Source organism: Takifugu rubripes, chromosome 11 (assembly GCF_901000725.2).
Source record: "Takifugu rubripes chromosome 11, fTakRub1.2, whole genome shotgun sequence".
NCBI classification, from domain to species: domain Eukaryota; kingdom Metazoa; phylum Chordata; class Actinopteri; order Tetraodontiformes; family Tetraodontidae; genus Takifugu; species Takifugu rubripes.
In genome coordinates this window covers 6,303,095-6,319,836 of record NC_042295.1, presented here as the reverse complement: position 1 = coordinate 6,319,836, position 16,742 = coordinate 6,303,095, and the positions used below count along the sequence as shown (strand labels likewise).

Sequence of the window (16,742 nt, the reverse complement as noted above, 5' to 3'; positions counted from 1 at the left end):
AGTTGCCGAGGTAGTTAAAAAACTCCTCGGTGGCAAGGCCCCGGGGGTGGATGAGATCCGCCCAGAGTCCCTTAAGGCTCTGGATGTTGTAGGGCTGTCGTGGTTGACTCGACTCTGCAACATCACGTGGACATCGGGGGCAGTGCCGCTGGATTGGCAGACCGGGGTGGTAGTCCCTCTTTTTAAGAAGGGGGACCGGAGGGTGTGTTCCAACTATAGGGGGATCACACTCCTCAGCCTCCCTGGTAAGGTCTATTCAGGGGTACTGGAGAGGAGGGTCCGCCGGATAGTCGAACCTCGGATTCAGGAGGAGCAATGTGGTTTTCGTCCTGGGCGTGGAACAGTGGACCAGCTCTACACCCCCCGCAGGGTCTTCGAGGGTGCATGGGAGTTTGTCCAACCAGTCCACATGTGTTTTGTGGACTTGGAGAAGGCATTTGACCGTGTCCCTCGGGGGGTCCTGTGGGGGGTCCTCCGAGAGTATGGGGTGTCGGGCCCGCTGATACGGGCTGTCCGCTCCCTGTACGATCGGTGCCAGAGTTTGGTCCGAATTGCTGGCAGTAAGTCGAACTCGTTTCCGGTGAGGGTTGGCCTCCGCCAGGGCTGCCCTTTGTCACCGATTCTGTTCATAATTTTTATGGACAGAATTTCTAGGTGCAGTCATGGTGTTGAGGGGATCCGGTTTGGTGACCTCAGGATCGCGTCTCTGCTTTTTGCGGATGATGTGGTCCTGTTGGCTTCATCGGCCCATGACCTCCAACTATCACTGGATCGGTTCGCCGCCGCATGTGAAGCGGCTGGGATGAGAATCAGCACCTCCAAATCCGAGGCCATGGTTCTCGACCGGAAAAAGGTGGAGTGCCTTCTCCGGGTAAAGGAGGAGATCCTGCCCCAAGTGGAGGAGTTTAAGTACCTCGGGGTCTTGTTCACGAGTGAGGGAAGAATGGAGCGGGAGATCGACAGGCGGATCGGTGCGGCGTCCACAGTAATGCGGACTCTGCACCGGTCCGTTGTGGTGAAGAGAGAGCTGAGCCGAAAGGCGAAGCTCTCGATTTATCGGTAGATCTTCGTTCCTACCCTCACCTATGGTCATGAGCTTTGGGTAATGACCGAAAGAACAAGATCACGGGTACAAGCGGCTGAAATGAGCTTCCTCCGTAGGGTGGCTGGGCTCTCCCTTAGAGATAGGGTGAGAAGCTCTGCCATCCGGGAGGAGCTCGGAGTAGAGTCGCTGCTCCTCCGCGTTGAGAGGAGCCAGATGGGGTGGCTTGGGCATCTAGTCAGGATGCCCCCTGGGCGCCTCCCTGGTGAGGTGTTCAGGGCATGTCCCTCCGGTAGGAGACCCCCGGGGAGACCCAGGACACGTTGGAGAGACTATGTCTCTCGGCTCCCCTGGGAACGCCTGGGGATCCCTCCGGATGAGCTGGAGGAGGTAGCTGGGGAGAGGGAAGTCTGGGCTTCTCTCCTTAGGCTGCTGCCCCCGCGATCCGACCCCGGATAAGCGGTAGAGAATGGATGGATGGATGGATTTTGAGGAAGTAGAAACAGGAAAGATAACAGGTAAAGAGTCAGCACAACTTGCAGAATTGAAGGCAGTTATTAGAGTGTTAGAAATATCAAAAGGAAAGAAAGTCACTATTTATACAGATTCAGCATATGTAGTGGGAGCTATACACTTAGAACTTTGTCAATGGTTGCGGGCAGGTTTTAATACAGCATCAGGCTCTCTTATAAAACATGAAGCAGAGATGAGGCAATTGGCACAGGCACTCATGGAACCAGCGGAGGTCGCAGTTGTAAAATGCAAAGGTCACAGCAAGGAGAACTCTTTAGAGGGAAAAGGTAATGAGGTGGCAGATCAGGCAGCAACGAAGGCGGCAGGTTATAAACCAAGTTACAATTTGTTGTTGGTAGAGAAAACGGTTCATGAAATGCTTCCAAGATACGACAGGGAAAGACTTGGTTGTGATCAAGAAGAAGCTTCTCCACATGGAAAAACAGTTTGGAAGGAAAAGGGGGGTTGTGAAAGTTGAAGGAATTTGGCGGGTCCCAGACGGCAGACCTGTTCTCCCGCCCGGTCTGTTAGATGCCGTTCTGGAAGAGGCCCACGGCCTGACACACTGCGGGAAACCACGAATGATGCAGAGAATGTTCAATATGCACACGATTTAATGTAAAATCAACAATTCGACTACATGAGGGCAAGTTTCCATGGCAGGGCAAGGAAAATTTTAGATTTCACTGATATGATAGATAGGGTCAATGGGTTCTGATACCTCTTGGTCGCAGTGGATGCATACACTGGCTGGCCAGAGGCGGTTCCCGTAAAAGTAGAAGAGGCAAAAAGTGTTATTAAATTTTTGATTAATCAATATATTCTAACACATGGTTTCCCCAAACGAATTAGATCTGACAATGGAACTCATTTTAAGAATAGAGATTTACAATCCATAGGCCAGCCCAGCACTTTTATGAAATATAAATCTTATGTTGTTCAACTAAAAACAACTCTCTCAGTTTTCTCCCAACAGGCAACCTCTGTAACCACAGTCAGTGAGGATCCAGGAATTCCACACACAGCTGCGTGGGTTCTTCTGAGAGTCATTAAGTGAAAGTGGTCAGAGCACAGGTGGACTGGTCCCTTTGAAGTTGCAGAGCGAACATTACTTGTTAACCCTAACATCCTAACATACTAACACCCTAACACCTTAACCCTAACTCTGGTGTTACTGGAATCAATGTACCCCAGCAGGTAATTCACAGAGAACGCTTGGACGGATCCAGGAACATCTAAAGAAGATGGCACCATGATTAAACTTCTATTATTCTTCATTACATTTAAGGGAGTTGTCAATGAATTGTTTGTATTGGCCTAGCTTAGGCTAGGTCAAAAGGGGGATTGATGATACTGAACACCAAGTGTTCAGTATTAAGTGAATACAGCACCCCGTGCACAATGCAACCAACGAACGATTGAGAAGACAGGAAGTGACGCAATACTCACCCCTAGGGCAGACACAGAAATCTGTCTCTGTCTCTAAAGAGATCTGGAAAGATTTTCAGTGTCCTTCTCAAACCTTTTCCACAGATTTGGGATGAAATCAAATTCCTCTCTCTTCCTTTCTGCTTTTTCTTTTCTGCTCTTATATTTAAGCCATAAGTCTAATTCTGCTCTTCTACACGTGGTCAAGCACCTGATATCTAATAGGTGAGATGCTGTAACATTAGAACATCAGGATCAGAACATCAGGATCAAAGCAACAGAAATGGGGCTTTTCCTCTGTTAACTGGCAGCTACTCAACTGGAGGAAATGATGGAGCTCAACTCGGGCGTTTTTGTAAACAAGTAGTCTTTACAGTGGGGGCCCCAGACCCTGGGGGGACCGCCAGAGTAAGGCCTCAGAAAACTGGAGGGAAAATGTAGGAAGAAATGCAAAAAAACAGAATGGACTATAATTATTTTTAAGCATTTGTGAGTTTAAATAATGCAATGTTGAAATCTTATTTGCCATGCTAATGTGGAATCATAATTTTTTTAGCTGAATGAACTTTAAACTTCCAATTCTGTGTTCATATCATGGGATGTGTGTTGTGGTGTTGTTTTGTTGATCTGATCATCATTGCAGATGGCAGTATTGACGCCCAAGTGTTTAGAGATGTCACCTCGGGGTTTAGTGGCACAGGATTTCATTAGCATTAGCTAGACATTAGCATTAACGGGACAGAATTAAGCACCTTAATTTCCACAAAAAGTAGCTGTTGAGAGTTTTGTGATGAAGACACATGTGAACCAGCAGAGTTGATGTGTGTGGAGACACGCATGCAGGATACACAGACCAGGCTGCTCGCAGGCATCTGTAGTAACTTTAGCATCAGAGCATAGAATAGTCAGCTCTAATCAGCTCCCTCAGTGAAGCGCATTAAGAGCTGGGTGAAAAGCAGTTTGGTTGGTGTCTGAGGATCCTTTCTTGTTAGGCCTGATGGACACGTCAGGTGATGGCTGAGAGTCTGAGCAGCCATTAATCTTTGCTGCTATATTGGCTGTGAAGGCACAGGGGAGGGGTCAGAGCAGCTGGTCAGTTAACTGCTGTCAGCTCCACTAATCTGGAACATTTCTCACTATTAAATGGAGTGTGTGGAGGACCACTGGGGCAAAACTGGATTCACTAAAACTGGAGAGGTTCTGTCACATCCCTTAAAGTTTAGAGCTGATTAAAATCAGGCAGAGTCCCCTGAAACTTCAGCCTGAAGCAGAAGAATCTTTGTGTGTCACCTTCTGATGAATGACGCTGGAAGTTGACTCAGCATTACCAGGAACCTGACAGAATGTCCCCAAAACATACGAGGAAGAAATCTACTCAGGGAGGTTCACCAGAGGCTCTGATGAAAATAGGGTTCTTTTTGGCCAAAATATGTGTAGCACAAAAGCAACATTTCACAGGACACAAAGAATAACACACAGAAATGCTGAACAGCTTCCTTCAGAAAACTGAAGCTGAGGAGAACTTTAACCTTTCAACACAAGGAATCAAGGCAAACATCCATAACAATGAACGACGGATCCACCAGCAGGCATGTCAAACTCAGTCCTCGAGGGCCACGATCCTGCCGGGTTTTCTATCCCACTGAATGCATTGTCAGCCTGGTAGGACAGAAAACCCGGCAGGATCGTGGCCCTCGAGGACTGAGTTTGACACATGCGCACCAGAGGAAGACTGGCTCCAACAGATCCAACTTTTATACCCACTGTAAATTTCTAAAAGTATCTTTTTGTTCCAGTTGTTTTCAATTCTGTGAGATGTCTCTGAGATGGTAAATCAGTTGAAAACGAGCCGTTGCATCAAAAGACTTTAGAGGCTACGTATAAACTAGTGCTGGATATTGGCTCCACAGGAGCAACACCACAGAAGAACTAGCCAGAGGAGAAGTTACCAAAGGCTGACTGTCGTCAGTGAAGGCCGATCCTTTGCATTCAACAACTGAAGAACTCACATCTGACTGGAAGATGAAGATGATGACGTCCATGATGAAGCATTCCTTAATACCTATTTCCTCCAGGAAGAGAGGGCTAAACTCCAGGAACGACCAACACCGCATAAAGTTATCAATTTGTTTCATATAGATGATCGTAAAGCTGATGGCATAGATGATCCTATGGCTGGTAGCTGATGGTATTGCTGATTCATGACAAAAGCCTTGCTTGTCTTTTTTTGCTGGATAAGCATACGTGCGCAGTTGTCATTAAAACCGTACATTTATCATGTATAGGTTATGCCCACAGCTCAGCTGTCCTCCTGCCCCCACCCATCTCTTTCACTCTGACCCCCCCCCTTCAGAAACACATATCAACGCTCTCACAAACATTTATGCACTGAATAAACAAGAAGGGATTGCAGGAAAAGCAATGACTCAGCAGGGTTAGTTTGGATGCTTTTATTAAACTGTCTTGGAGGGAATTTTACATTTCCTCCTTTATTCGGAGATCCATGTTGTTCCAGCTGAAACTTCATCTGGTGGTCTGAGTCTGACCTAAGTTGATCATGTTGGGAAAAGCCACCGTGAGTGTGTCCATGTGAGCTTGTGATGAACTGTCACTGCTGTTTGAGGAAGAGGGCGGCTCCCGACTGTATCCATCGATTGGGGTTTGAACCACAAGGGAAGCAGACGTGCGTCACCAGCTTCACCCTCTCTGAGCTTGTGTATAATGGCAGCAAGATCGTATCCCCTGAGACGGAGGAATCTGCAGAGTTCTTCCATCACAACAGAAAGAATAATGAACAAATTGAATAGAAAAACACACATTTCATCTCACTTCAACGACCCACAGCTGCTGTGTAAAGCTTCACACACCTGTAGAACCCAGGCCAGGTAGCATGTTGGGATTGCTGACACACTGGGAGAGTTGTGCTGGTTCTCACAGAGACAAACACCATCAAAACTACAACCTTCCAATTGGAGAGCTCCAACCTGGAAGACAAGTGTATCCACAAAAATGGCCACACCACTATAATGAACAAGCTGTACATCAGAGCGTGAGTATACATGTTGCTTAAATAGGGACATGAGGTCATGACAATTTACTTTTAGCTCTGAATTTTACTTTCTATCTACAAAGTTGAGACATCTTTTATCAAAGTTAAAATTGGATCAGTTTTTATTGTCAGCAATGAAAGAAAAAATTAGGGCAGGGGTTAAAAGGGCAGCATGATGAGAGGAGAGAGGGACAGAGGTGTAGTTTGCTGAACCAATAGATGCCAACATCAGGCAGAAGCTCCAAAGGTTTCTACCTGACTTCTCCATTCTATTCTACTTCTGTGGTGCACACATTTTTAAGATCTACCTTGATTTGCAGCTTTGCTCCAACGATCTGACTCCACGATGAGACAAAGACCAATTCATCCATAGAATAAGCCATGGATCTAAAAGGACACAAAGGGACATTAAGGTACTGCACACAGAGGCTCAGTACCATATGCAGGATCTTTACCTGGCAGTTTCCTGTCGTAGCGCGTTGAGGAACGTGTCTGGATGGAGGAGCTCAGACAGGTCCAGGATATCAGCTAGAAGAGTGTGAGAGGCTGCACGCTCCGCCCATCTCTGAACCAAGCAGTAGAAGAGAAATAAGAAAGTCACACCCACCACCAAAAGAGTCACAAACAAAGCAAAAGTGGTGAAAAACGGATGGTTAAATTTCTTCTGCTTCTATGTTTCTTTTTCTGAAACATGTTATATTATGTCCGTGTAGATTCTCAATCATCCAGGTCATAGTTATCCAAGTAAGACCTCTGCGTCGACTGGACTTGTTAGGGTTTTTCTTGAAAACTTTCGCCTTCTCTCCAGAAGCCTTCTTCAGTGAAGAAGAGAGAAGGCCAAACACCCTAACAAGTCCAGTCGACGCAGAGATCTTACTTGGATGTTATATTATGGTTACTGTGGGGCTGAAACCGGTTACTATGTCTCTTAGATATGTGCATCAATCAGGAACTATCACGACATTTATTATTCTGATTATTATTTTAGATCTACAATTAGAGTTAGGTTGGGGGATGGGGTAAGAGCCTGGAGAACTGACCTAAGGCTCAGACCTTTATCTATTCTGGGCCTCAATTTCAACACTTGAGGCCGTGTAGCTCAGTGGAGGGAAGTTGTGATAAAAATAAACCTTAAACTGAGGCCGTTACGTTTGGAATATTTTGGGTTTAGAGCGAACTATTACTCAGCGTTGTTATTTTGAAGGGTCTGTCTGTGTCAGGCTCAGCCATTAACTCTTAACTAAAACAGGAGAAGGCATTGGGAAAAGATGGAAAACAGAAAGAGAGGAGATGTACAAGAACAGCAGATGAGAAGGCCAGAACACCTACTGAGGACCAATGTGCTCCAGAACCACCCTTTGAAATGATTATTGGATCTCCAAGTCATTTTCTGACTATCACAAATGCACAGAACTTTAAACACTAACTTCTCAGTTTTACAGTTTTTGATTCTATTTTCTGGTACTTTAGTCAGAACCACTTTATCCTTTTAACTTTGACCTCATAAGGGGATGATAAGTTTTTCAGCAGCTGGTAAATACAACACGAAACCCAGCTAAAGTGGCCATGAAGAATAAGGAAGAACTGATACAGGTTGACTTAGCAGGTGTTTTGTTTAGGGCTTTCCTGCTTGAGAGCAAAGAGATGGAGGTTGGTTGACCTTTATGGCTCCAGCTCGGGTTACCACTGCTCTGAGGTACTGCAGCGGCTCTTCTGGTCCCTCCCATTCTTTTTGCCACATTAAAGGACACTAGGACAAAGGACAACAAGCAAAAAGGGGATTATTGATTCGTAGCAGCGACAGAACATCACTAAATGTGAAGTCAATTCTAGCAGCTGATTTGTGCTCTGATTCTCTGTGCTCAGGATTGGGATTTGAATAAAGCTGAAATTCAACAAAGACGAATAAAAACTGAGCAAGTAAAAAATCCAAAAAGACACTGAGAACAATCAGCAGAGTCAACAGGGTCAAGGTCAGCAGGGTCAACGGGGTCAGGGTCAGCAAAGCCAACAGGCTCAGGAGGGTCAGCAGGGTCAGGGTCAGCAGGGTAAACAGGGTCAACAGGGTGAGGGTTAGGCAACAGTTCCATTATTGTGTGTCCTTTTTATTACCTCTTGATTGAGCAGAGCACTGGCCAGTTTCTGGACTTCAGGGGTCAGCAGCTGGCTTCCTCTGATGACTTTACTCAGGGCAGCCAGAGACTGGTGGATACTCTGGGGGATTTTTAGCACCAATGTGTGGATAAACTCAAGTATAAAGTCATCTCCATGAAAGACAAAATAAAGCAACGTACCTGGACCAAGCGGATGCAGCTGAACTGCTCGAGAAGAATGAAAGAATGGATGGGGGAGTCCTGAACCTCAGTGGGAGGATCAACCTTCTGATGGATCAAAGAGGATCCCTAACAGAGTTAAAACAAAATCAGCATTTTAAACCCTGCAATGACCTGAAACTTCTTTTAATTTATAATGAGATTTAGCTACCAGGCCCCCCTGCTATGGAACCAGCTCCCTGTCCAGGCTGACTCCATCGCTACTTTTAAGATCAGACTTAAAACCTACCTCTTATTGCTTATTATAGCTTATTGTTGTTAATTCTGTAGTTCCAGTTATTATCATAGGCTGCCGGGGTCTGGAAACATGATCACCTGACAGGCCTCTGTCACCCACTGGGTCATGGTTTCCTCTCCTCTCCTCTCCTCCTCCTCATCAAGCAGTCTAGTTATGCTGATTCTTGTGTAGTTTTTCTGCTTCCCCCCCCCCCCCCTATTTATTTACTTCGGAGCTGCATGATGACCTCCGGCCCCGCTGACCCATTATATAGTGTATTTTTGTGTGTGTTTCTGTGCTCTGTGCCTCTCCTCTCCCCCTCCTTCTCCCTCTCCTCTCCTCTCCTCTCCTCTCCTCTCCTCTCCTCTCCTCTCCTCTCCTCTCCTCTCCTCTCCTCTCCTCTCCTCTCCTCTCCTCTCCTCTCCTCTCCTCTCCTCTCCTCTCCTCTCCTCTCCTCTCCTCTCCTCTCCTCTCCTCTCCTCTCCTCTCCCCTCTCTTTACCCAGCCGGCCATCAGCAGGAGGGTCCCCCTACATGAGCCTGGTGACCTCATAATGCTAATGCATCGATTAGCATCTTCATCAGAAAACACACAAGCAGACGAAAACAATGGAAGGAAAAGAGTCAGAGAGGTGGATGGATGGATGGATGTTTTTCACTTGTCTCCAGTGATACTGTTGGTGTTTTAGATCATTCTAATCTATATTTTCCTGTAACTAAAGCAACCCTCGACTGCATACTGTAAACTCTGAAGTGTTCCTCTGAGCAGGTGGAGAAATTAAGAAACCCACCTGGTTGATCTTCCTCCACAGATGCAGGACAGGTGAAAGTCCAGTGGACCAAAGTTCTCTGTCAAACTTGGAGCCTGTGGCCACGGAGCGGCTCAGCACTCGCAGCTGTGAGATCACCTGAGCATCAAGAGTTCCGAACACACACAATTCTTTTAGCCGACATAATCAAGAATGATGACGTTGGTGTTTCTGTGCTTACATGTCTGATTTAATCATTTATTTTGGAATTGTGATATGACGTTTTGTTGCCTGTTGCCTATTTTGCCAATGATAAATAGTTCTATTCTGGACCAGATCAATTGTGCTTTAGTAACAGGTTATGTACCCTGGTCCTACAAGCTGGCAGTGATTAAACCATTGCTTAAAAAAACATCACTGGATCCTGATGTGTTAGCAAATTATAGGCCTATATCCAGCCTTCATTTTATCTCTAAAATTCTTGAGAAAGTGGTGTGGCTCAGTTACTGGAGCACCTGCAGAAAAAAAGCCAGTTTGAGATGTTTCAGTCAGGCTTTAGAGCGCACCACAGCACAGAATCAGCACTTATTAAAGTTACTAAGGATCTTCTTATAGCTTCAGAACATGGACTGGTTTCTATGCTGGTTCTGCTGGACCTCAGTGCTGCTTTTGATACAGTTGATTACACATCCTGTTACAGAGACCGGAAAATGTGATTGGGATTAAAGGGACAGCAAGAGACTGGTTTAGATCATATTTATCAGATAGATACCAGTTTTCCCATGTCCATGACATTCCCTCCTCATACAGTAGGGTTAGCCATAGAGTTCCACAAGGTTCTGTTCTTGGACCAATCCTTTTCAACTTGTACATGCAACCCTTAAGAAACATTATTCAGCAGCATGGAATACATTTTCATTGTTATGCTGATGACACTCAGATGTATCTCCGTAGCATCTAGTCTCTCTGTGAGGAATCTTGGAGTAACTTTTAATCAAAATCTGTCCTTTGTGTGTTGGGTGGCGGCCAAAGGCAGGGACCTTGGCGGTCTGATCCCCGGCTGCAGAAACTTGCTCTAGGGACGTGGAATGCCACCTCTCTGATGGGAAAGGAGCCTGAGCTGGTGCGCAAGGTTGACAAGTTCCAAGTAGATGTAGTCGGCCTGACCTCGACCCATGGCAGGGGCTCTGGAACAAGTCTTCTTGAGAGGGGTTGGACTCTCCAACACTCTGGAGTTGTCAATGGTGAGAGGAGATGGGCAGGGGTGGCAATCCTTGTTGCTCCCTGGCTCAGTGCCTGTATATTGGAGTTTACCCCGGTGAATGAGAGGGTAGCCTCCCTTCACTTTGGGTGGGGGGACGGATCCTGACCGTTGTTTGTGCCTATGGCCCAAAGAGCAGTTCAGCGTATCCACCCTTTTTGAAGTCCTTAGAGGGAGTGCTTCTTCTGGGGGTTCCCTCGTCCTCCTGGGTGACTTCAATGCTCACGTTGGCAGTGACAGTGTGACCTGGAGAGGTGTGATTGGGAAGAATGGCCCCCCTGATCTGAACCCGAGTGGTGTTCTGTTGTTGGACTTCTAAATTTGTCTCAGATTGTCCATAACAAACACCTTGTTCAGACATAAAGGCGTCCACATGTGCACTTGGCACCAGGACGCCTTAGGCCGCAGATCGATTATCAACTTTGTGGTCGTGTCATCGGATTTGCGGCCACATGTTCTGGACACCCGGGTGAAGAGAGGGTCAGAGCTGTCAACTGATCATCACCTGGTGGTGAGTTGGCTCCGATGGTGGGGAAGGATGCTGGACAGACCCGGCAGACCCAAACGTATTGTGAGGGTCTGCTGGGAATGCCTGGCAGAGTCTCCTGTCAGAAGGAGCTTCAACTCACACCTCTGGGAGAGCTTTGGCCATGTCCCGGGGGGGCAGGGGACATTGGGTCCGAGTGGACCATGTTCCGTGCCTCCATTGTTGAGGCGCATGACCAGTGCTGTGGCCGCAAGGTGGTTGGTGCCTGTCGTGGCGGCAATGCCCAAACCCGCTGGTAGACACCAGCGGTGAGGGATGCCATCAGGCTAAAGAAGGAGTCGTATCAGGCCTTACTGGTCTGTGGGACTCCTGGGGCAGCAGATAGGTACCGGCAGGCCAAGCGGAGTGCAGCTACGGCAATTGCTGAGGCAAAGACCTGGGCATGGGAAGAATTCCGTGAGGCCATGGAGAATGACTTCCGGACGGCTTAGAAAAGGTTCTGGACCACCATCCAGCGACCGAGGAAGGGGAAGCAGTGCACTGTAAACACTGTGTATAGTGGCGATGGTGTGCTGCTGACCTCAACTCGGGATGTTGTGGATCGGTGGAAAGAATACTTTGAAGACCTCATTAATCCCACCAACGCGCCTCGCAGTGAGGAAGCAGGGCCTGGGGACCTGGGGGCAGGCTTTCGTATCTCCGGGGCTGAAGTTGCCGAGGTAGTCATAAAACTCCTCGGTGGCAAGGCCCCGGGGGTGGATGAGATCCGCATGGAGTTCCTTAAGGCTATGGATGTTGTAGGTCTGTTGTGGTTGACACGACCCTGCAACATCGCGTGGACATCGGGGGCGGTGCTGCTGGATTGGCAGACCAGGGTGGTAGTCCCTCTTTTAAGAAGGGGGATCGGAGGGTGTGTTCCAACTATAGGGGGATCACACTCCTCGGCCTCCCTGGTAAGGTCTATTCAGCGGTACTGGAGAGGAGGGTCCACTGGATAGTCGAACCTCGGATTCAGGATTCAATGTGGTTTTCGTCCTGGGCATGGAACGGTGGACCAGCAGGGTCTTCAAGGGTGCATGGGAGTTTGACCAGTCCACATGTGTTTTGTGGACTTGGAGAAGGCATTTGACTGTGTCCCCCGGTGGGGTCCTGTGGGGGGTCCTCCGAGAGTATGGGGTGCCGGGCCCCCTGATACGGGCCGTCCACTCCCTGTACGATCAGTGTCAGAGTTTGGTCCGCATTCCTGGCAGTAAGTCAAACTTGTTTCCAGTGAGGGTTGGTCTCTGCCAGAGCTGCCTTTTGTCACCGATTCTGCTCATAACTTTTATGGATAGAATTTCTAGGTGCAGTCATGGTGTTGAGGGGGTCCGGTTATGTGACCTCAGCATCGGGTGTCTGCTCTTTGCAGATGATGTGGTCCTGTTGGTGTCATCGGCCCGTGACCTCCAACGATCGCTGGATCGTTTCGCCGCCGAGTGTGAAGCGGCTGGGATGAGAATCAGCACCTCCAAATCTGAGGCCATGGTTCTCGGCAGGGTCAAGGAGGAGATCCTGCCCCAAGTGGAGGAGTTCAAGTACCTCGGGGTCTTGTTCACGAGTGAGGGAAGAATGGAGCAGGAGATCGACAGGGGGATCGGTGCGGCATCAGCAGTAATGCGGACTCTGGACCGGTCCGTTGTGGTGAAGAGAGAGCTGAGCCAAAAGGCGAAGTCCCCCCAGGACGAGCTGGAAGAAGTAGCTGGGGAGAGGGAAGTCTGGGCCTCTCTGCTTAGGCTGCTGCCCCTGTGACCTGACTCCGGATAAGCGGTGGAAGATGGATGGATGGATCTGTCCTTTAACTCACACATTAAAATCATCTCTAGAAGTGCTTTTTTCACCTGAGAAACAGGAAACTACTGATGTAGCATGATGCTGAAAAGTTAGTTCATGCATTTGTTACTTATAGGCTGGAATATTGTAATTATTTATTATCAGGGTGTCCAAACAACTCTTTAAGAAGCCTCCAGGTGATCCAAAATGCTGCAGCTCGAGTTCTGACAGGTATTGACAAAAGAGATCACATAACTCCTGTACTGGCGTCTCTTCATTGGCTGCCCATTATATTGATAATAATTTAAAGAATTCTTCTGACTTACAAGGTCCTCAGAGGCCTAGCTTCATCCTGTCTGGAGGAGCTAGTGACACCTTATCATCCCAATAGACCGCTCCATTCTCAGAATGCCAGTTTACTTGTGGTCCCCAGAGTCTCTAAAGGTAGAATGGGGGGCTGAGCATTTAGCTACCGGGTCCCCCTGCTGTAGAACCAGCTCCCTGTCCAGGTACGGGAGGCTGATTCCATCTCTACGTTTAGGATTAGACTTTAACCCTTCCTCTTTGAAAGAGCTTATTGTCACTAAGTCTGTAGTTCTAGTTATTATCCCAGACGTATAAATTATCATACTTAGAGGGTCGTCTAATTATTAGGTTAACATCTTAGTTATGCTTTTATAGAGGAAAACAATCCCTACATTTGCAAGTTTAAATGACCTTTGCTCAGTATTAGACTTTGATGTCTCATCAGAAATAGTTCCTTGTTCCAGTTATGTGTAGCAGAGAAAGTGGGATAACAGAGGGGAAGCTGTCAGTAGGTGACACTAGGTGGCCATATTCAGATGGTTAATGCGGCCTATTACATCCTGTAATAAACAGATCTTCCCGTGTTTACAGATGTGGGTCTGTTTATTACATCCCGTAATACCACAGGAAGATGGAGAATGGATCAGCTCTCCTCCTGTACACTTTAATGACTGTGCTCACTCTCCCTCGTGGTGGTGGTGATATCAAGAGGCAGATAAGATCAACCTGGTTGCTGGTTCATACGCCAGTGTGGAGGTTGTTGAGCATGAGTACATATCGATCTCTAATGCATTGGTTGGATACGGAGCACCGATGTCAGTCAGACTAACAAGTGAGGGTTGATGTGGGGATCTCGTCTTGTTTTCTCATGGGGCGGGCGCACGTATGGGTGAAGGCTGGTCCACCCAATGTGAACATTTGTAGGTTCGGTACCTTGCTCAAGGGTACCTCAGCAGTGCTCTGAAGGGGTTCTGTCACATTCCCCTACTACCAAAACCCCTCTGGTGATTTGTCACCCGAGCTCAAACCGAGAACTCTCCACTTCTCATCCAAGACACCAACAGCTACCACCGCCCGATGAATTAAAAATAAAAAAAAAACAAAAAACCTCAACAACAAGTATGAGAAACAAGAGACAGGGAGACATAGAGAAAATTAACATCTACTATTAAGAATGCGCAGAAAAGCAAAATCTTTATGGTCATAGCAGGGCCCCTCAGGTTCATTTATACCAGACCACTAATTTTTAATTAGCAATTACATTTACCTAGATTCAAATTTGTCCTTACACAGTAAGTAAAAGGTACTGCCTGTCTTTGGTGATGTGAATGAATCTGTTGACCTCTGTTTCATTGAGAGCAATATTTAATTATGGAGCTGTGATTACAGGGCAGAATAGGGAAGCAAAAACATCAAATATCTGAAGGAAAAACTTCTGGCTCAGAGGTCAGAGGTCAGGCTACACAAAGAGCACCTACACAATCTAAACAGGAACATTGCACGTATGTGGCAAAAAATCTCTTGTAGTAACCTTCCCCCAAATACTGACCACAAGGATGACTAGTTTGTCATGTATGTGCGCATAAATTCCTACCTCCCTACTGTATATTGTACTCTTATGCTTGTATGACTACATATACGTGTGATTGTGTGTGTCTCATATGAATGAACTGATGCAGAATGTGTCTGGTCCACCTGGGAGCTGATGATTCTTTGTGAGGACCTCTCAATGTTGGCAGGCAGACCAAAGATTACAGGTCTGTCGTCCTCTGGGAGAGTCTCGATGATGCTGCGGTAGTCCTAGAAAGACAGATGCAGGTTACACACTGGTCACAAACCAAAAGAGCTGCTGACAATCACACTAGAAAAACATTCAGAATGGAGCTGTGAAAGCAGGTAGTAAATCAAATCTGTTCTAGTAGTATGGGAGCATTAGCTGCTGATGCGCAGCTACCTGACACCTACCAATAAGGTGCAAGAGTTAGGCAGGCTGATTGCAGGGATAAAGGGGGACATTTCTACTCTGCTCCTTCTCTGAGGAGCACAGAAGGATGACAGAAGCTGTGTGCTGAAGAATTGCTCAAGGTAAGAGCGTAAAATGCGCAGGTCAAAGGGGTTATCTATGTGTCCGCCATAGATGGCACTCTCCAAAAGCCCATGAACAAACTCCAACTGAAGAGGTTTAGCACCTGCAGAGAGAAAACCACAGACAGAGGAAAGGGTCACACAGCATACTAATGCAGATCAATGCATGTCCAGACCAACTTTGATCCAATAACAACACTATAAATGCTGCAGAGGAACAGCACATTATAGTGGTCTTAATAGAGTTCCGTACCTTCAAAAAGTCTGTCGATGATCTCAAAGCTAGCACGGAGGTCTGACAGAGAAAACTCATAAAACTTAGTCCAGCCCTAAATAAAAACAAAATATACTTGTTAACTAAACAGGCAGGTAAATATGACGCAAGTGCATAAATGTGTAAGTGATGGAAATAATACTAATGACAAGCTAGTGAACAATTCATGATACTGACACCAAATCCACTAAAGTGGCACGATTTGTAAAAGAGGAGAATATGGGCATTTGGTGGGTACTTAGTATGGTCCTCCGGTGAACCAATAGAGAGAAGGACAGACTGTTTGTTTGACTTCAGTGTTTGTGTGTGTGTGTGTGTGTGTGTGTGTATGTGTGCGTGCATGTTCACCTGTGGTATGTAATTTCGCCTCTCCTGGCAGACAGCATGGAACCAAGCAAGACAAAAGAGAGACTGGGCTCGAGCAGGGTTTCCTCCTATGGACAAAAGAACAATTCCCAACATGTCACCTGTAACAGTCAAACCCTGTCCTGTCTAGCTTTCAACACATTCATTTTTATTATTTATGTGAAAACACAAAGGTCAAAGGCCAAAGACGAGGCTGGGGCTCTTCCCCTGCCCTAGCACTTGCTGGATCTAGTTCATATTTTAGCTTAAAAATTAAGTTTTGGTCATTTCAATCTCGAACAATGTAATAGAGTTATATATTTCATGATTATCAGATGGTGACAGGCACCTTTACTAATCTGCTCTGGAGTCCATGATTCATATGTTCTCAGCAGATTCTTCTTCAGACCAGGTGGAGACTAGACACAAAAAGGAAGACACAAACAAAGTGTTTAAATCAAGACTTGTAAGCTGGCAGGAAAATGATTCCCCTCAAAGGGTCAGACACAATTATTCAGATATTATGTCAATGTTCATTATAACAGCACTAAAAAAAAAAAAAGGAAAAATAATAATCTTTTTGGTTCAGTTCTGTGCAGCAAAACCAAATAGAAGCAGCAAATTGGAATAGTCATCCTTTTCTGTGTCAGGACACATGTGATGTGTCCTCTCCATTTTCAACCCAAATATGGTCAGTGTTTCTCAGTAACTATATTAGCAACAGGTGTAATACAACTAAACATATTAGCGTAATTTCCAGACTATAAGCCGCTACTTTTTTTCTACACTTTAAACACTGCAGATTATTCTACGGTGTGGCTTATTTATGTTTTTTTCATGTCGCA

The 16,742-nt window shown here is 46.5% G+C and overlaps 1 protein-coding gene across 6 annotated transcripts in view; it reads right to left on the bottom strand.

Moving 5' to 3' along the window:
* Positions 1–5,418: 5,418 nt before the first annotated feature.
* Positions 5,419–16,742, bottom strand: part of dync2h1 (dynein cytoplasmic 2 heavy chain 1) — an 86,646-nt gene continuing 75,322 nt past the window's right edge. For all 6 annotated transcript variants that reach the window (XM_029843321.1, XM_029843318.1, XM_029843320.1 and 3 more), the window contains 13 exons: positions 16,247–16,316; positions 15,901–15,986; positions 15,532–15,607; positions 15,159–15,382; positions 14,889–14,993; positions 9,373–9,489; positions 8,327–8,434; positions 8,145–8,246; positions 7,693–7,782; positions 6,488–6,597; positions 6,341–6,419; positions 5,851–5,967; positions 5,419–5,750 (listed from right to left, as the gene is read on the bottom strand). In XM_029843321.1, the coding sequence (XP_029699181.1) occupies positions 5,592–5,750; positions 5,851–5,967; positions 6,341–6,419; positions 6,488–6,597; positions 7,693–7,782; positions 8,145–8,246; positions 8,327–8,434; positions 9,373–9,489; positions 14,889–14,993; positions 15,159–15,382; positions 15,532–15,607; positions 15,901–15,986; positions 16,247–16,316 (1,443 nt within the window). In that variant the 3' untranslated portion in view covers positions 5,419–5,591. The remainder of the gene's footprint in view (positions 5,751–5,850; positions 5,968–6,340; positions 6,420–6,487; positions 6,598–7,692; positions 7,783–8,144; positions 8,247–8,326; positions 8,435–9,372; positions 9,490–14,888; positions 14,994–15,158; positions 15,383–15,531; positions 15,608–15,900; positions 15,987–16,246; positions 16,317–16,742) is intronic.